This window comes from Pan troglodytes, chromosome 1, assembly GCF_028858775.2.
Source record: "Pan troglodytes isolate AG18354 chromosome 1, NHGRI_mPanTro3-v2.0_pri, whole genome shotgun sequence".
Taxonomy (NCBI): domain Eukaryota; kingdom Metazoa; phylum Chordata; class Mammalia; order Primates; family Hominidae; genus Pan; species Pan troglodytes.
The window spans coordinates 109267474-109288587 of NC_072398.2; the positions used below are offsets into that span (position 1 = coordinate 109267474).

The 21114-nt window shown below is 36.5% G+C and overlaps 2 protein-coding genes across 5 annotated transcripts in view; both read right to left on the reverse strand.

Annotated features, from left to right (window-relative positions):
- The window catches only part of LOC107971330 (notch homolog 2 N-terminal-like protein A), a 250005-nt gene that overhangs the window by 172990 nt on the left and 55901 nt on the right, over positions 1-21114 (reverse strand). The gene's annotated exons all lie outside the window — the stretch shown is intronic.
- LOC741751 (vesicle-trafficking protein SEC22b) lies at positions 1318-20762 on the reverse strand. The gene is made up of 5 exons (NM_001361366.1): positions 20540-20762; positions 13173-13282; positions 7524-7684; positions 4700-4846; positions 1318-1495 (listed from the first exon to the last, which is right to left on the reverse strand). Exons 1-5 carry the CDS (start codon positions 20612-20614, stop codon positions 1341-1343), a joined length of 648 nt encoding a protein of 215 aa, NP_001348295.1. The 5' UTR covers positions 20615-20762; the 3' UTR covers positions 1318-1340.

Sequence of the window (21114 nt, forward strand, 5' to 3'; positions counted from 1 at the left end):
GTATGTACAGGAATTTTAAGTTATATTGTAGACCCTGGCAATAATATTTAAAAGGCCTATTTTCCCCATTAAAAAATTCTACCTCAGAAGGTAAAAGGAAATCCCCATCATCCCTGAGCAGAAAAGGAAAAAATCATGGGTACTTTAATTAGTTAATAGAAACCACTGTAAATGAGTTATCTATCTCCAGAACATTCTCAGAGAATTTACATGAACTAAAACAGGAATGAAGTGCTCTCAGAGACTTTTTCTCAGGTAAATGTATTTAGTAGTTTGAGTAGTTGATCTGCAAAAACTTTAAATTTTATTAACTACATAGATGAATAGTTTTTATTTTGAAATTTGAGAATGTCCTAAGAGGATGTCTACAGGATATGAAACTACTGGGTGCAGGAAAATTTTTTAAATGTTAGCAAATTGTGGCAAGAGGAAAACAAACAGTGGAGAAAATTGTGGTAGAGAAAGTAAAGAAGGGGCAGGAGAAAGCTGTAATTATAACCTGGGCCTTCCTTTGTTCTCATGAAGCCAGGGGCCTCTCCATATCCTATACTTGCTCTTACACTAATAACAAACCAAATGCTGCAAAATAAAAGTAATAATGACCCAAACTAATTTAAGTCTTTTGTTTAAGGAGTAAATGAGAGAAACATTTTAGCTTCTTAATCAAGGAGTGCTATAATTTCAAGGCATCTTAATATAATTCACTTACCCTAAAGCAATTGTGCAATAAGCAAATTATAAAAGGAAAACAACAAATTTGTTGTTTTCCTTGTCTACAGGGGCCAATAGACAAGATCTGTGGAGCACAGCAATTAACCTTCACATACTGGAGTCTTGTTTAAAAGGCCATCAAAAACTCAGATTACTGAAAATCACAAATGTCACCAACAAAAGGAATGTTGATTAGAGTCCAAAAAAAAAAAAAAAAAAAAACACCTTCCCAAAGGACTGCCTTCTTTGAAGGAATTTCAGAATGCTAGCACAGGTTGACTAAGTTAAATCTCACTGATGGCTCCATCAGAGAACGAGAATGCCCCAGCCAGTGCTGTTTTTAAAATGCACTGAGAGGGAAAAAATGAAATAACAATCTACTATTCCCTAATATATATGGCTTGGCACCCAGAGAAAGCCTCTGCCCCCGAAAGAGACTTTCTACATAGGGTTAAGCTTCATTAAATGAGGTGCAACTTTTCATTTTCAGGACATCTCTTTTCTTGCAAGGTCTTTAGAGGCAGAAGTTCCACTTGGATTCTAATACACATCTCTGTGAGCTCAGTTTCCTGAAAATATACACCTACTGGGTTCTAGGTTCTCCCTTACCAGTGACTGTATTCATTATTTCACAGCCACCAGAATCGGACATACACTATTAACATGATGAAAAATACAGCTACTGCTGCAAGTTTGGCATAAGTGGAACGCATGTTCAAGTACTTCGCATCCTGGCGGTATTTCTTGGACAGACTGGACAAATTGTTAGCCTTTGAATCCAATGCTGTCAAAGAGGAAAAAAGGAAAACATTAATTAGTCCCTGGAAGTATTTTACCGAAAGTATTAAGGCATTAAAAATAACCAAAATGAGCAGCACTGCAACAACCATGAATCTTAAATCATCATTTTTATTTTAAGGCTAACATTGCATATACTAATTAACTGATGATGCTGATCAGATTATGTCTGAATTTTTGAGGCTATATAGTAAGGTGGTTAGAAGTGCAGGTTCTGGCCTCAGACTCTTTGGTTCAGATATCACCTGTACCAGTTATGTGACATTGGTCAAGTCATGTAACCTATTTAAAACCTAGTTTCTTCATCTATAATTGGGGATAATAACAGTAACTATGTCATAAGGTTGTATGTACATGAGATTGCCTGTAAAGTGAGCAACAATGCCTGCACATGATAAATTATAATAATTATTACATGTCAATAATTATTATCTTCATAATCTTCTAATGGTCTGAATCATATTCTCTTATATTTTGAAAAACGATAATGATAATCCATGTAAAACAAACTCAGATAACCAGAAAATTCAGTTAACCAAACACAGTCTTAAGCTATACTTCAATGATGACTGCTAACATTTCTAAGATTCTCCACATAGTAGAGACTACTATGAAGTTAAAGCTATCAGGATTTATATTTCAATAGACATAGGAAAGTTGTAACTAAAATACAATAAGTACTACAAAAAAAAAAACCCAAGTAAATTATTTTTAGTATTTTCTGGCAAGTTTTTTCACCCCCAAGGACATTTGTAATGTTGTTATCTTCTTATAACAGTTAACTAAACACTTAGAGAAATAGCCAGATAGACACAAGCTAGACCATATTAAAATATAGGGCATATTTTAATAATAAACACAAACTCTCCATTTGACATAATAAATTCTGATCAAACTTTTCACTTCTTTAAATTTCAGAAAAAACTATTTTGCAATCTGGTTGTTTCTTCCTTAAAGAATGCTTTTGGAATATTTGGAGTTGCTTAATAGAGACTGGTTTTGATTGGGAAACATGGCGTTACTTAATAACACAGGCATGACAGCCACGTTTGAATTAGCAACTGATCACATGAGTAAGAAAAACATCTAGTCACGGAAGAAGAGTCAGGGAGTGAGAAATAACCATGACAATGCACAGGGCATCTTTTTTACAGAGCCTACAAGAATATACACTCCACTGGACAGGGATTTTAAATTACTGTGTTTGCTGCTATATCCTGAATGCCCAGAACAGGGCCTGGTATATAGTTAGTGCTCAATAAACATTTGCTAAATGAATCTAAATCTGCTGAGAATAACTCAGCAGAGGAACAATTATTAGACCCTATGAAACAAGTCATAGTTGAGAGAATTTATATATGAACATTTTGAAATACAGGATAACATAAAGACAAAGCTATTGCTTGGAGAAGTCATTTAACAAATATTTACGTGACAGGCACCATGTGAAGTGCTGAGGATACAACAGTGATCAAAATGTACATGATCCCTGCCTTTAAGGAATTTAGAGTCTTGCATGAGTGATACAAGAAAAATTCCTGTGCCTGTCTACTTTATCCCATATAGGAATTGCAAGTCTGTATGACAAAACCTTACACACTCACTCACTCAAAATTTGGTATTTAAAGAGTGTGAAGGTAAATGAATAACTGCTCACTACTCAAAAAAAGGTTAAAGTTTGTAGTTCATAATAAAAGAAAACTCACTTACTAATGAATATATAGCATGGTTGAACTCAAAAATACTTATTAAGGAACCTATTTGTGACCATTTCTGTGGGGGATATATAAGGAGTATGTGAAACAGATATAAAATACATAAGCACTATCTTTAAAGAGCTTACATGTCCATATTAAACACTTAGGTAATATTTAAATATCAGGTAAATATACATATACTTTTAACCTAATTTTACCTAATTACCTACACTTTTAAAATTATATAAAGGGCTGGGTGTTGTGGCTCATGCCTGTAATCCCAGCACTTTGGGAAGCTGAAGTGAGTGGATTGCTTGAGCCCTGGAGTTTGTGACCAGCCTGAACAACATGGCAAAACCCCATCTCTACTAAGAAAATACAAAAATTAGCCAGGCATGGTGGCACATGCCTGTAGCCCCAGCTACTCAGGAGGATAAGGTGGGAAGATCGCTTGAACCCAGGAGATGGAGGTTGCAGTGAGCCAAGATCGTGCCATTGCACTCCAGCCTGGGCAACAGAGCAAGACTCTGTCTCAAAAAAATATATGAAATTATATAAAAATATTTAATTATCCAAATATGTTTGCCTACTTTAATATAAATATATGAAATAGATACTTATGTTATATGGAAATATATTTAATATATATTAAATATATATTTAATATGGTAAGAGGTATTTAATAAATATATTTAAGGTAAATTAGGTAAACACACATACATGTAATATGTGCTAAAACCATTATGTTACTAAGTGCTTTAGGAGTTTAAAGTACAGAAGAGATTAATGTGATACAGGCTATAAGGATCAGAGAAAGGTTCTTTAAAGAGACAGTTCTTATGGAGGTCTTACAGAACAGGTCCAGCATAAGGCAGAATAGACCACTAAGGATAGTAAAGAAGCTGGTGTGGCTACAGAAGAGTGTTTGTGAACTAGAGAATGACAGACATTTGCATCTTCCTTATTTTCCATATGTAGAGCACAATGCCTTACAAATAACAAGCTCTCAATAACAATGGCTGACTGACGGAAAAATAAGTCAGACTGGATCTTATCTTGTAGTCCCAGATTTAAAAGTTTTTCAGAGAGGAATGCCTTGATGAAAATGGCATTTTATAAAGATTGATCTGGCAGCAGTAAAGTCTCCCAAAGAGGCTACTCAAAAAACGACTGCAATACATCGTTGAGTTTTCTCTCATTCATTTCCCTTAACTTATACAAGTTATATAATTTAATTAATTTTGTGAATATCTTAGAAATAATCATTGCTTCTAATATGGATGAGTCCTTTACACTGTTCCAACTCAACAAAAACTAATCATGCTAGGAAAAAAAATATCATATTGGAAGCATTGTAATGTAATGTACTTCTGGGAGATAAATTCTTAACAGTTCTAGGTAGAATCTAATAGCATGAAAGGCACTGCAAAATAAGCTATCCTTGTCTATGGAATGAGAACCATTTCTTCGTAAGACTCATTGCTTTTAGATACCTGAGAGTGCTTCTCCTCGTTGTAACACTTCTTCGATATTGGCCACCATGATCCTCTGCACATCTTGCAATTCAGTGTTGATGGAGCCTAGGTTTCTTCGAGCACGACTGTCAATGTAGAGCTTCTTGGTTTTCTGAATGAAAGTATCTAGAATGATGAAGAAAACTGACCATTTCTTTCATGGCCATCAAAGTACTGAGGTAGGAAATTAAAAGTTCTGAGTTGGCCGGGCGCGGTGGCTCACACCTGTAATCCCAGCACTTTGGGAGGCCAAGGCAGGTGGATCATGAGGTCAGGAAATCGAGACCATCCCGGCTAACACAGTGAAACCCCGTCTCTACTAAAAATATAAAAAGTTAGCCAGGCGTGGCGGCACACGCCTATAATCCCAGCTACTCAGGAGGCTGAGCCAGGAGAATCACTTGAACTTGGGAGGCAGAGGTTGCAGTGAGCCAAGATCACGCCACCACACTTTAGCCTGGGTGACAGAGCAAGACTCTGTCTCAAAAACAAAAACAAAAAAAACCAAAACAGTTCTGAGTTTATTCCTGGATTTGCCACTGTCCATGGTTAACCAAACTCTTGGTTGAATATCAAAATCTAGGCTTTGATTATTTCATTTGTAAGATGTAAAGGTATAATTAGACGACCATTCAGGAGAAATGTCCTTTGAACACCTTTGAGTTAGAAGTATTTGCTATCTAAGGCTGCTATCAGAATCCTTAGAGAAATTAAGACCCACTATAGTAAGCCTTTCCTGAAAACGGAAATGTTCAAACAGTATTCTGAGGACCCTTAGGCTAAGTGTTACTTACCTCTACACATTCCTTAAAAGGATGCTGGTAACACTCTAGCATTATTACAGCCTAACATGGCAAAAGGGTTCATGATCATTAAAAAGCTGAGAAACTTTACCTTATTTTCTCTAATATACATTCCCAGTTTCATTCCATTCTTAAACCTCAGGTAAAGCAAATATGTAATAGGGAGTTTTCCAAAATACCAATATAAAACTGAACTGAAGTCTCGGCCAGGTACTGTGTCTCACATGTATAAATCCCAGCATTTTGGGAGGCCAAGATGGGTGGATCACTTGAGGCCAGTAATTCGAGACCAGCCTGGCCAACAAGGCAAAACTCCCATCTCTACCAAAAATACCGAAATTAGCTAGCTGGGCATGGCAGCGTGCACCTCTAGTCCCAGCTATTCAGGAGGCTGAGGCACAAGAATCACTTGAACCTAGGAGGCAGAGGTTGCAGTTAGCCAAAATCATGCCACTGCACTCCAGCCTGGGCAACAGAGCGAGACTCTGTCTCTAAGTAAATAAATAAATAAATAAAAACTGAAGTCTCATCCATCTTTTGCTCATATCAGTATTTCTCAAAACTATAGGAAGAATGACTTATTATTAAAGATATTTTCAACTTTTGGCAAAAATCTTAATTTAAGTGTGCTGTACCCCTTTCTTTTGCCTCTTTAGATCTCCTCTCTGCCCTCCTGCACCTTGCTTTCTGCACTGGGAAGCTGACTTGGATGAAGCGCCTCAATAGACTCCTTGCTCTGTGCCAGTTAGGTTCAGGCAATGAAGAAGCCCCAACAGTAGGGAAGAAGGAGAACAGACAGTGAGTGATGTCCGGGTATTTATTCCCCTGGCTTCTTTCAGAGAAGGAAATAACCTTCTTCTGGAAGTATCCCTCTACCAAAAGTTACGCTCCTCTCAGGTTGGCCTTCTCTAGAAATTTTCTCCTTTTCAGTTTCAGAAACTGCTCCTCCCCCTTATACATTCAGGCCTAGGGATGGTAACAACCAGTATGCTACTGGTCAGAGGTTACTGTACCTTGTAATTCTCCTACAGCCTAGTCATACCTTTGTATATAATCCCTTAAGCTAATTTGGGTGTGCCATCTGTTTCCTGTATGACCCTGATACATTTGTCTTATTTTTGAGGGAGGTTTATGGGAGTATTACTGTCTATAAAAATAAAATTTGAAAAACTGGACATTATATAAAGCAGCACTTGGAGAGTATATAGTTATGAAACATTAGAGTGTTTTTCCAAAGCAAGATGACCCATTTATCTAGCAAACTTGAAACACTTCAAAAATTCTAAGCCAGTAAAACCAATTTCTCTTTTAACTAAAAATTTCAGCGATATAGCCTGATCCTACTTGTTCTCACTCCCTGTACTTACTGTACTTAGGACATTTCCTTTGATCCCTTACCATCAGATACTTTACCAGGTCTGATTAGTAATTAGTCTTTCTATAATTCTTGTACAAATACAGACACCTATGCTCACTATTCCTGAATGTAGTAAATATTATACCCCAATACCATGAGTACCAGGTATCTTTTATTTCTTTGTTATGTTTTTTTAATTAGAGGATCTTATTCTACTAAAAGAAACAAAACATCATTCTTTCTGATTTCCCAATTCTGATCTCCATAAAATGAGCCTTATTGTGAGTGTGAGTCTGTGGACTGGGGTAAAGAAGAACTCAGCCATTACATGCCAATCAAGTAGATCTTTAGGCACAGTTCCTGTCACATGTGACTCTAAAGAAGAATCAAACCAAATAACAGAAAGGGCAAAAGGCAACAATTTCTATGGGGGAAAGATCAAAAGACTAGAGAAAATTACTTTTCAGAACAAAGCCTTAGTCACTCAAAAAGACAAAAAGAAGTGGAATGGAAAAGGAAGCAGAAGCTAAAACTTCAGCAAGTAAACATCAGAAAAAATGTATAAATATTAAATCAGTGTAACAAATAGCTTCTCCATATTGTTTGCTCCCTTGATAGAGAGAAGTGAGGGGCAAAAACTTACCAAATTCAATAAAGGAATAGGGTCGGGACACAGTGGGCACCTTCTTTCCATGCTGTTCATCAAATTCTGAGTGCAAATCTTCTAGGTAGGCAAAAGCCAACTTCTTAGGGAAGGCAGCTTCACATAAAACCAAATAACACACCCCCTGCTCAATAATGTAGCTGGTGAGACATAAAAAGCAAGACAAAGTTGTCTGTAAAGTAATAGCACTGACAACAGGTTAAAGCAGAATCTCTGTACCATGCAAACTTTTTAAAAAATCTAGCCTAAACACTTTGAGGCTGGCTAAACGAGAGTCAATTTAAAACCGCAAATCCTTGGAATCAGAAAGCAAACATCTTCCCATTATTAGATGTATATTCTTTTTTTTGTTGTTTTTGGTTTTTTTTTTTTTTCTTTTTTTTTTTTGAGACGGAGTCTCGCTCTGTCCCCCGGGCTGGAGTGCAGTGGCATTATCTCGGCTCACTGCAACCTCCGCCTCCCAGGTTCAAGCCATTCTCCTGCCTCAGCCTCCCGAGCAGCTGGGACTACAGGCGTGCGCCACTATGCCCAGCTAATTTTTGTATTTTTAGTAGAGACGGGGTTTCACCATGTTTGTTGGCCAGGATGGTCTTGATATCTTGACCTCGTGATCCTCCCGCCTCAGCCTCCCAAAGTGCTGGGATTACAGGCGTGAGCCACTGCGCCCAGCCTATTAGCCGTATATTCTAAAAGGAGTATTTAGACATATTTATTATAATTTTTCATCCATTAGATTCTCTCTCTTTTTTTTTTTTTTTTTTTGAGACAGGGCTCTTTCCATCACCCAGATTACCCAGGCTGGAGTGCAGTGGCATGATCTCAGTTAGAGCAATCTCTGCCTCCCAGGTTCAGGTGATTCTCACGCCTCAGCTTCACAAATAGCTGGGATTACAGACACCCACCACCACACCCAGCTAATTTTTGTATTTTTAGTAGAGATGGGGTTTCACCATTTTGGCCAGGCTGGTCTGAAACTCGTGACCTCAATCGATCCACCCAATTCAGTCTCCCAAAGTGCTGAGATTACAGTGTAAGCCACCGGACCCAGCCCATTACACAATTCTTCAACTAACATTTTAAACTTTTATTTTAGCTTGAGGATGTATACGTGCGGGTTTGTTACCTGGGTATATTGCGTAATGCCGAGGTTTGGGGTACAAACAATCCCGTCACCCAAGTACTAAGCATACTACCTAATGGTTTTTCAACCCCTGCCCCCTCCTTCCCTCCTCTTCTAGTAAGTCCTCAGTATATTTATGTCCATGAGTGCCCAATGTTTAGCTTATAAACTTATAAATGAGAATATACAGTATTTAGTTTTCTATTCCTGCATTAATTCACTTAGGTAATGACTTCCAGCTCCATTCATGTTGCTGCAAAGGACATGATTTCATTTCTTTTTACGACTGCATAGTATTCCATACTGTATATATACACTACATTTTCTTTATCCAATCCACCACTAACATGTACCTAGGTTGATATCTTTGCTATTGTGAATAGTGCTGCAATGAATATGCAAGTGCATGATTTTTGGTAGAAAGATTTGTTTCCTTTTGGATATAAACCCATTAATGGGTTTGCTGGGTCTAATGGTAGTTCTGTTTTAAGTTCTTTGAAAAATCTCTAAACTGCTTTCCACAGTGGCTGAATTTACATTCCCACAAACAGTGTATAAGCAATTCCTTTTTCTCCACAGCCTCATCAGCATCTGTTGTTTTTTGACTTTTTAATAATAGCCCTGTGACTGTTGTGAGATGGTATCTTATAGTGGTTTTGATTTGCATTTCTCCAATAATTAGTGATGTGCATTTTTTCATTAGTTTGCTAGCCTCTAGTATGTTCTGAGAAATGTCTGTTCATGTCTTTTGTCCATTTTTTAAATGGGGTTATTTGTTTTTTGCTTAATACTTAAGACTTTTTCTTGAAAAATTCAGAGTTGTGACTCCATCCACGCTTTGATTCTATATGGTAAACTAGCATACACATATTTAAACTCTTTCCAGCCACAAAGGAAAACACTGGAACTGGAAATTTCTGTGGATAGAAATGTAAGGTTAATGACATAATGTTTACTGGGTACAAGACTAATAAGACTCCTTAATTTACAGTCCAGGAGAACTCTGTAATCAACTGGAAACTTTTCAACAATGGAACTGACTTTCTTTTGTGATGATGAGCACCCATGCACTCTGGAAGGGGCTATATGATTACACATCTGAGAAATTCTTAGAAAAATGTTAGGCTACTAAGTGGTTTTCCAACTTCTTTTTAGTATACACACACACACATGCAAATATATATATTTATATATGGAATATGTATATATAACAAGCAAAACTTATATTCAGAAGGCCAATGTATGTATCAGATAAAATCAGAGGTTCTTTAGTTTAAGTAGGAGTTTGCAAATATTTTCTCCCATTGTGCAAGTTGTCTCTTCACTGTGTTGTTTCCTTTGCTGTGCAGAAGCTTTTAGTTTAATACAGTCCCATTTGTCTACTTTCTTTTCTGTTGCCTGTGCTTTGAAGTTTTTGCCATAAAGTCTTTGCCCAGGTTCATGTCCTGAAGCATTTCCCCTATGTTTTCTTCTAGTAGTTTTATAGTTTAGGGTCTTATGCTTAAGTCTTTAATCTACTTTAAGTTGATTTTTGTATATGATGAGATAGGGACCTAGTTTCATTCATCTGATGAGGAACTAATATCCAGAACATACGAGGAACTCAAACAACTCAACAGCAAAACCAAAAATAATTCAATTAAAAAGTAGGCAAGGAACAGAATTGACATTTCTCAAAAGACATGCGAATGGCCAAGTATATGAAAAAATGCTCAACATCACTAATCTTCAGGTAAATGTAAATAAAAACCACAATGACATATTATTTCACCCCAGTTAAAATGTCTATTAAAAAGACAAAAGTCAATAAATGCTGTCGAGGATGAAGAGAAAAGAGAACTTTTATACACTATGGAAAACAGTATGGAGGTTTCTCAAAAAACTAAAAACAGAACTACCATACAATCTAGCAATCCCACTGCTGGGTATTTCTCCAAAGGAAAAAAACTCATTATGTTAAAAACTTATCTGTACCCCCATGTTTACGGCAGCACCATTCATAATATCTATGGATAGATAATCAAGAGAAATGTCCATCAAGAGAATGGATTTTAAAAGTGTTTTACACACACACACACACACACACACACACACACACACCATGGAATACTATTCAGCCATAAAAAAGAATGAATTTCTATCATTAGCAGCAACATGGATAAATCTGGACGACATTACGTTAAGTAAAATCAGTCATGCACAGAAAGATAAATATGGCATGTTCTCATTCATATGTAGGAGCCAAAAAAAATTTTTGAGCTCATGGAAGTAGAGAGTAGAATTGTGGGTATTAGAAGTGGGGAAAGGTAGATAGAAGGGGAGGATGGGCAGAGGCAAGTTAATGGATAAAAAATTACAACTGGATAGGAAGAATGAGTTCTGGTGTTCTGCAGAACTGTAGGGTGAATATGGCTAACTATAACTTACCACGTATTTTCAAAAAGCTACAAGATTTTGAAGGTTCACAACACAAAGAAATGATAAATGTTTGAGGTGATGAATATGCTAATTACTCTGATTTGATTACACATTGTATACATGTATTGAAATATCACTCTGTATCCCATAAATATGTATAATTATTACATGTCAACTGAAAATAAAAGGAAAAAATTTAAAACATAAGGAGGAGTTTAGGGGCCCAAAGCATTATATATACTCCCATCCTTGCCCTTTCTATGTGGCTCCTGAGGCATCCTAGGGCTCCATAAAGGATAAAGACTATTATATGATCTCTCAGGCCCCTTAAAATAATATTAATAATACAGCTGTCTTGTTCCTTGCTTGGGCACCTGAGTTAACTGGTCTTTTTGCTTTTAGTCTACACCATCTTCTATACCATCAGTTTTATTCCCAGAGACTACAGATGACCATATTACCCTGCTTATAAACTCTAAGGGTTCCCTAATACCTACAAAATAAAATCATACTCCATGGTATTATATTTACAGCCTTTCAAAACAAGTGTAAGCAACATTCTATCATATATTTTAATAAACCAAATGGCGGACTGTTTTCCAACATGCTAGGTTCTTTACATATTTGTGGACTTCTGCTTATATTGTTTTTTCTAACCGTTAATGCTCTTTTAAATACCTGGAGAAATCCTGTTCATTTTCATATGTTCAATTCTACCATAATTTTTTCTGTGAAACTTCTTTATATATACTCCCCTCCTCTGTCCCATTTCTTCAAACTTACCCCCTACAAATGGGAATTTGTTCCTTCCTTCTCTCTGTTCCCAAAACATTTCATTTAAATCCAATTTACAGCATCTTTTCAATTAAGATATTATAGTATACTTGTTTGAGTATATGTCTCTCTCTGTACTAAGAGAACAGTTTTGTTAAAAGGTATGGACGTTAAATGCAGGACTCAATATAAGGTCTGGCAAAGAATAAACCCTTAATAGCTCTTGGATGGAAATAAAGGATGATATGAGATTATGAATGTCCTAAAGGAATCAGGCAGAAGAAAATCTCTTCTCAATTCCATGAGAACTTTCCTAGGTCTTGGTTCTCTAAACCATGATGAGGATACTAGATATTAAGTGAGTGACTATTTTTGGTGTTGAAAATTAGAGTTCTAGAAAATATTTCGGATATTATAAAAATTAATACATCATAAAACATAATGTCCAACATTTTCTTAGCCAATTGCCTAGGGTTTTATTTTTGTTTTGATGTACTTTTTACTTGTCTTTTATAGGTAGAGAATTTTTGTTTTGTTTTTTAAAAGTAAACATAGCAGCTTCCTCCCTGGCCTAAGTTATCTTACTATCTAAGTCCCTAAAATAGCAAAGATTATTTAACTAATCCGTTTTTATTTTCCTCTGATGCTCTTGTACTCTTTTCCTTTTTAATCCTTCCTATTTTGTCAGCTTCAAACTTGGCATGTATTAAACATTAAATACCAATTATTTGTAGATAATTTAAAATCCAATAATGTTCCTTTGAGTCCTCTATCAGCTGTATCGTTTATAACCACTGATTAAGATGCTCTTATCTTTTATAATTTTCTTTTTTCAAAATAATAACTAATAATTATTGACTTTTCCCATGTGTGTCAGACAAGATGCTAAATAATACACACAGATTCCCTCACAATCCTCTCAAACCTCCTATGTTTATTTTCACTACTTTATAGAGGAAACTGAGGCTTAGAGAAGTTATGTGAGCTGCTCAAAGTTACACTGTTAGGAAATGTTTGAGCAAGGGTACTAACCTACACATATCTGGCTCCAAGACAATCCTAAAGCAAGAAGTTATCTATTATTGCATGATGAGCACAGCATTCATTAGACACATGTTAACAGGTTAAATTACTGTAAACATGCTGAAAAAACCAACAAGATGTCCATTTTGTAGAATTAGAGCCAGAGAAGTTGCTCCTCCCAAAAGACACATTTTTAAGTAATCTTTACTTTTTAAAAATTATTATTTTTATCAGGCATTCTGTTACTGTATTTCACACTTAAATGATCATAAAGAAATCAAGATTACACTCACTGAAAAGTCATGGCTCCTGCTTCCAAGGTACATCTGGTAGGGGACTGTTCATTCAACTTTCGAAAGAGTTGCTTAGCCTGACTCTGATACTGTTGAAGGTCCCGGCCAGACTGAAAGAAGACATCTTCATTTAAGAATTTTCCACAAAATGCTCTATCAATTAGTGAGAAGCCCCATATTATGAGGACACTCTGAATGAAGTCCTTCATTTACAGGTAAGTAAGATTCATTTTAACGGAGGAAAGACAACCTACTTTCAGAGTACAGAGGAAGACCTAACCCCTACTTCTTCAAGATGATCGCATTAGTTATTTGCTAAGAAGCAAAAGCATATACCTCAAATACACTTAAGCACTCTTAACTTTCAATCCAGTGTTCTTTCCACTATTAGGACAGTACTCTCCTCCTAACCCATTTCATTTGCAGTTATTGGCACAGAACTACACAGCATGTGCTATACTCAGGGGAATATCCTAGGAACAAGATTGGTGAATTTCATTTTTATGTTGGAATATCCAGCAGAACCTTCCACAAGTGTTACAGTTTTTAGCATTTAAACAAAACTAAATGTGTGTACTCGTGACTGCAAATTATTATGAACACTTTGACTGCAATTACGTAAAAATGACCAAGGGTAGAGACAAAGATTAGGATGTCGATACCCTTTACTGAATAAATCTATTTGGTTCCCAAGTTTGGACAGCAAAAGTTTGAATATCGAGGGATATATGCAGACAAAAATGAAAATAATAGCATTCAGATGTTATAATTACAGGTAATATTTTCCTGAACAATTTCTAACTGCTTTTGCAATTATTTTTGTTAAAAAGAGGGGGCAAATCTACTGGAAAAAACAGCAGTGTCATTTCAAAAGAAGAAAACCATGCATCTCCAATCTACTAGATCCAACAGGGAAAGGAAGTGCCTGAAGAATGGGAAGCAAATAGACATTGTTTTTCCAACCACATGTGGGGTAGGGGAGCTTTCGGCCAGCTACCCAGCTATAGTCTGAATGTTTGCTGGTATCCCCCACAAAATTCATGTTGAAATCCTAACCCCCCAAAGTGATGGTATTAAGAAGTGGGACCTTTGGGAGGTGATTAAGTCATGAGGGTAGAGCCCTCATGAATGCGATTAGTACCTTTATAAAAGAGACCCCAGAGGGCTAGCTTGCTCCATCCACCATGTGAGGAAACAGCCAGAAGGTGACATCTATGAACCAGGAATAGGCCCTCAATAGTCACCAAATCTGCTGGTGCTTGATCTTCACCTTGCAGAACTAGAAAAATCAATTTCTGTCGTTTATAAGCCACCCAATTTATGGTATTTTGTATAGTAACCCAGACTAGGACACTGCCATGTGATGCAAAGAAATAATCCTATTTTGGAATTATTTATTTTACATAGAAAGAATAGCCTCCCTTTGGCAGATGTTTAATAACTAAATATTTAAGTAGAAAAGTATTTATGCTAGGGTCTCCCAGGATCTGAGGTCTAACTTTGATAAAGTACAAAGTGATATCTTAAAATTGTAGATAATGTACTGCTAAGCTGATAATAAAAACAAGGAAGCAATAATAAAATGATACAGTGGCAGATCAGCAAATGTACAATTACAGGATAATAAGATTCTAAGCTATATGTAAAAATGGTGAACTGGAAATTTCAATATGAATAAGAAGGTGAATAAGCATGAGGTGAACCAGGGGAGATAGGCAGAGTCCAGTCGAGGTATTAGTTTGTAGATTTATCTTGTTTAATACCACTGTTATGGCAATTATTTGTTTTATTGACATATATTTGTTATATATTTGAGAAATAGTTCTATATTAACATATGTATGTCTGTATGTATGTACAGTTTTATATATTAAACAGTACTTTATAATAATTATATCAAAATTATCATATTAAACAGTACTACTAATATATGGCCAGCCAGTAAGAGTGAATACTGTCATATGCTTTTAGCCAATAAGAACTAGTGCACAATATTCTATTTTCCTAAATTTGAATGGTACTTACCAATCTTTTTGTTTCCCCAGTGCCATTCTGAAGAGATCTGAACCCACAAGAGTAGATAAAAAGCATGCAAATAATGTTGGGAATGCTACTCAAGTGCCAAGAAAGAATAACAACATAGATCGGTGATTTTCAACCTTGGCTTCAACAATAGAATCATTTGGGGAAATCTCAAAAACAAAACTACTTATGCCCAGTCTCCACCACCAAACCAATTAAGTCAGCATCTTGGAGGTGGGGCTGTGACATCGGTATTTTTTAACATAACTGCAACCACAGGTGTTAAATATAAGTTCTTTGCTAAAGGCAGGTGAGAATCTTAAAAGGACTAGTTGAAGAAACATGGAAAAAATTGCCACTCAGATTGGTACAAATCCTTTGACTTTACAAGAGGCACTGTAAACATTACTGTAACCTGAGAGAAAAACTAACAACTGTATCAACTATAAGAAACTGGCCAAAAGCATTCTGCAATTTCAGGAATTTGCAAACAGCAATGTAAAGACTGCCAATATACAACACTGGGGATGTATTTATAGGGATTATGGTATGCCAACCAACACCTTACCATGCTGGTTCAGTTAGCATTACCATCCTTGAGAACACAATGCTAACACAATCTTCATGGTTAAATAATAATCTTTCTGGCATATTCATACAATGGAATACTATGCAGCCATTAAAACAATGCTGTATAGAGTTTAATGATATGAGAAAATATTCATTAAACGCTGTTAAGTGGAAAAAATTAGGTGAAACAGTCTTACAGTATTACCTATTATTTAATGTTATACACACATACATATGTTTAAGGTCATCCACCAAAATGGATATAATTTGAGTACAGATTATAGTTAATAAACACTGTTAACATTTTGGTCATTTTGCTTTTATGTATTTACTGAACTTTCTATAATATGCACAAATTAATTTTGTAATGTGAAAAATCATGCATTCATTACATATTTGCATCCAGTGTATTGATTATGTGCAATTCTGATCTGTGAACCTTTAAGAAAGGCAAGATGAGGCTGGGTATGGGGGTTCACGCCTGTAATCCCAGTACTTTGCAAGGCCAAGGCAGGTGGATGAGGTCAGGAGTTCAAGATCAGACTGGCCAAGATGCTGAAACCTCATCTCAACTAAAAATACAAAAATTAGCCGGGTAGGGTTGCAGGTGCCTGTAATCCCAGCTACTCGGGAGGCTAAAGCAGGAGAATCATTTGAACCTGGGGACCGGAGGTTGCAGTGAGCTGAGATCACACCACTGCACTCTAGCCTGGGCAACAGAGTGAGACTCCATCTCAAAAAAAAAAAAAAAAAAGAAAGGCAAGATGGAATTAGAAAAGATTCTTCAGAAATGATCAAATGAAATTATTAAGTGTTCACTTTTTGCCAGCCACTGTTCTGAACACTTTACATTATTTAACTCGTTTATTCTTCATGAGGTGATTAGAATTATTATGTCAATTTTTTACTTGAGAAGTCAAACTTTTTAGCCTCTAAGCTAAAAAGGGAGGAACTAGGATCTGAATGCAGGCAATCTGGCCCTGGAGCCCCTACTCCTAAGCATTATGCTACCCTAACTCTATAATTGAAATTGTTTCAATAGTAGATCCACCTTTTAGGTGAAGTCTTACTATGTAATTCTAACTCATTGGAAATGCTCAAGAAACCATGGGGCAGCTCTGATCTAGATCTCACAAAACAACCTAACCACTGTTTTACATACTGACCTTTAGTTTGCTTTCAAGATCAAAGTCACAAAGGGCCCACAGTTAGCCAGTCCACCTAAAAATATTTAGATATCCTCATTCTGTTTTCTACTTCATCTAGAAAAGATTAATGAAATTTGTATATGATATAATTATGAGATATCTATTAGTAATCCAATAATGCAGTGGATCAGAATAACTGGAAAAACTGTGAAACAAATTTGAGGTTATCCAACAGCAAATGTAGGATTTGGATCTATATATTACAAAAGATAGAAGGTAGTAACTTGACACACAACCACAATACTTTTCATTGCTGTCACCTAAGACTGCTGAACAACTAGTTGTATCAATAACAACTTTTGCCTTCATAGCTCTTATCATTTTTAAATACCCACTGAACTCAGCTGGTCAAAGACCAGCAGCACCAAGAACCAACCACTTTCTTCTAAAAGCAGTTACAATAAGTGGATTAATCAACCCTCAGTGATTGGGAGCATGAGACAATTTAACTGTATAACATGTTATCTGCTTTCTTGGAGCTTCCTGCTGCCTATTTGGTGAGATCTAACACTTTTTTCAAGTCTGGACTGCCCTTCACGATGCCAGAGGAAAATGAAAGAAAATACAATAATTTTGAGGCAGAACAGAAAGGTAGATAAAAAAATTGCAAAAATCCTAAAAGGAGAAACATGCCATAAAAGGAATGAGGAAAAAAGATAAACAGGGTATCAGTTAGGGAGTCCACATTTGAGAAGAAAAGCTCATCTCTCTTCCTGCCCTAAGTCTAAATTTTCAGTTAAACACAGAGGAAACACCCTGTATAAAATACTCTGTCTACATTATTTTGTAAATTTTACTCTCTATTGTATTATCTGAATAACTGTCCATCTTCAGTAATATGGCAGCTTGTACAGGCACCTAGTAAATACCTAAAATATGATATCTATTATAAGTGTAAATACTGAAAGTACACTGATAAGAAAACAAAAACATACAAAAATGAAAATACATTGAATTATCTGGCCTGGACAATTAAGGTGATTAAATATAAAACTGTTTGGTTGAGATATCTGTTTATTAAAAAGTTATTCCTGGACTCCTAAGAGGTAAGACATCATTAAAAGGCCTTAGAACAAGGCAGTGAAGTACAGTGGTTAGGCACTAAAGTACAGTGGTTATTAAGTTTTTCTCTGAGTCAACAAAAAATTAATAACAACCACTGGGTCTCAATTGGGGTGATTTTGCCCCCATGAGACATTTAGCAATGTCTAGAAATATTTTTGTCATCATACAAACAAAGAAAGTGGGGAAGGGTGGTGGTACTACTGGCATCTAGAGGGTAGAGGCCAGGAATATTGCTGGACCTCCTACACAATATACAGAACAGTCCCCAAGAACAAATAATTATCCATCCCCAAATGTCAACAGTGCCAAGGGGAAAAACCCTGATGAAAAATTTCATTATGCCACTTATTAGCTGTGAATTTAGGCAAGTGATCTATCCTCTCTAAGCCTCAGAGCTTCCTTATCTATAATTGGAGATTTTAATAGTACCTGTTCTAATATGGTAGTATGAGGATTAAATAAAAAAATGAACTTAATAGGCTTAGCACAGTGTTTGGTATGTAGTAGGCGCTTTTATAAATGTTCTGTATACTATTAAAATAGTAAAAGTAAGCCTAAGATTCAGATCTTTACAGACATTAAAAGTTTAGGCAAACTTTATTATTCAAAGTCAAAATTCCTAAAGGAAAATACTATGGCACTACAATCACAAAAATATTTGTGCGTAAAATTTCTTTCCTTGTCAATTAAACAAAGCAACCCATCTTGATAAACCAATATGAAATCAATACCAAATTTATAATTAAAAAACAATAAGTCAATTAATTTTTCAATAAAGTATCACGGCAGAGAGTAGGGGCCACTAATATTAAGTAGACTTTCAAGTTCACTTTGTATTCTTTGCCAACACTGGAATTCAATGCAATGATTTAAAAATTGACCAGATTCCATCCCCGCTACCCCTAACATACAGCCACCCACTGTAGGAAAACTATTTTTTAGTCAAACTACACATCCTTCAAGGATATTTCCCTGCACTATCTACTTTGTTCAAATCATATTCCTAGGTTCATTTGAACAATTACACTCCTTCTGCAGGATGGTCCTAGAGTATTCCTGAAAAACATTTCACATTAGCAAATCGGGGTATGTTAAATTGTCCACAGTTTATTTCAAAGATTAGACTTTGTTTTTATGTAATGAATAGAATATATTTCACTTAGCATGACCTGCAACTTTATTATCTGTATCACCACTCTCCTAAAAGTGAAAGTAACTATATTTCCAAATCAAACCTAAAAAGGCATATAACCAAATAGAATAGTTTCTTACTACTGGATCCTACTGTTACCTTAGTGTCATACCTTCTGGGAAGACTTTCCTGATTTCCTAAAACCAACTTAGATATATTTTCCATGTTCAAGCACAAAACCCTCTTCCTTCTCCTTAGCAGTTAAACTACATTTTAATAGTTTGTTGGTTATCTGATTTTTCCACTAGACTGTAAGCTCCACAAAGGTAGAGACTGTGTACTCTAACTCCCTGCATTAACACTATGCCTGGCACATTTGATGTGCTCAGTAAAAATTTTTTGCATTAATATATGAATGAAAAGTCCAACAGAAGAAATGTGCAAACTATTTTTTCAATATCTCATCTTTTTTTAAGGCTCAAGGTTTTACTTAGACTGTATGGAAAAGTAAAATAAAATTGATCACTTTAAACAAATTATATAAATTCCATTCTCAGCTTTGTCTTCAGAACCTCCCAAGCTTGCTCCAGAAACTTGTCTTACTTCAGAAATTTCCACTGTGTTTCTAAAACACGAAACAGCTTTCTTTTAAGACATCTGGAGTTAGTGCTGTTTTTAATCAGTTCAGTATACTTTTGAGCACCTACTAGCATAAAGCAGCTATTGTAAAAGGTATGGATAACAAAGAGATGATTAAGACCCGTCGTTTGCCCGCTAGGAAACTCAAGTTATTGAAAGACAAAGAAAAAAATAAGTTACAATGTATTGCAGGAATGTGGTGCGGCGTATTGGAGAAGGTGGGAACTGGGGATAATCCTGAAAGAATGTGATGTACTGAACTTTAACAGGTGCTTTTATGTGGCAATATTACCTCACCCACTTTCAAAAGATGTCAGCAAGCTAGGTCAAGGATCAGGTGCCACGTTATAGAGTTGAAGAACTTGGCTGATTTTTTCCCAGGATTTATCCATCAGTAGTCCTATTAGCAGCAGAAAATTAGAAATCCTGAATTTTAACAAAGTCCCTAAAGAGTCAAAGAACACTGGGTGATCACAATCAACCAAAGCTACCACTTCTCCAGAGCGTTTTTCGAAAGAGAAACAGCTAACACAAAAAACTTAACTCCTCCTTCAGGAAAGATTTCCTCTCGCCGGTAGTCTCTCCTACACCAAAAGATAAAAGCGCACTTCAGAGAGGTCGGGAGTGCCCGGGAAGTCACAAAGGTCTCCCGGTCCTAGGAAGGAATCCGATGCTGAGGGCAAAGCGCGCTGACAGAGACTTGGGGTCGCGGGTCGTGAGTAAGCAGCTCACCTGTTCGTCCTCCTGCATCGAGGCGGCCAGCGGGAGCCCGTCCGCCACTCGGGCGATCATTGTTAGCAACACCATCTTCACAAACTACAGGGATCCAACACTGGCCCGGAAGGCCCTTGGCGCCGTCCTCACTTCCTCCGCCGCGACAACAGTTATACCCTATGTCTCAGTTACCGGAGATCCAGCTACTTGCGTCTCCGCTTCCCGCTGAGGTGGCCGGAAACAGCCCAAGAGCTTTCCACTACCGGTCCCCAGAATTGGCTTCCCTCAGAGAACCACAGCTATCAGAACTGGTTCCGCGATCTGCCTTCCACCTTCTTAACTTCCAAGGTCTGGCCGGGTTTTCTGAATTTGAGGCTTCGAATAAGCCTCGCCCTTTGAGAGGCCATTGCACCCAAGCTGAATCAGAATTTTCTAGTTCCTGAAACTAAGTCTTGGGAGAGAGCTGGGAAGGAGGGTGGGAGTTAATGGGTAATCCCCATTAACCACTAACCGTTAACCATGAAGGGTATGTAAAAAAAGGAAAACCCTGAAAATTAGGCTATTTTCATATTTATTTTTTTCTGTTTTCTATG

Bases quoted from the DNA above. Each gene is read 5' to 3' on its own strand.
- LOC741751 (NM_001361366.1), bottom strand. From the start codon at position 20,614: ATGGTGTTGCTAACAATGATCGCCCGAGTGGCGGACGGGCTCCCGCTG. The intron at 13,283-20,539 runs GTGAGCTGCTTA...GTCTTCTTTCAG, and splicing joins CGATGCAGGAGGACGAACAG to TCTGGCCGGGACCTTCAACA. The intron at 7,685-13,172 runs GTGAGTGTAATC...ATGTCTCACCAG, and splicing joins GCAGGAGCCATGACTTTTCA to CTACATTATTGAGCAGGGGG.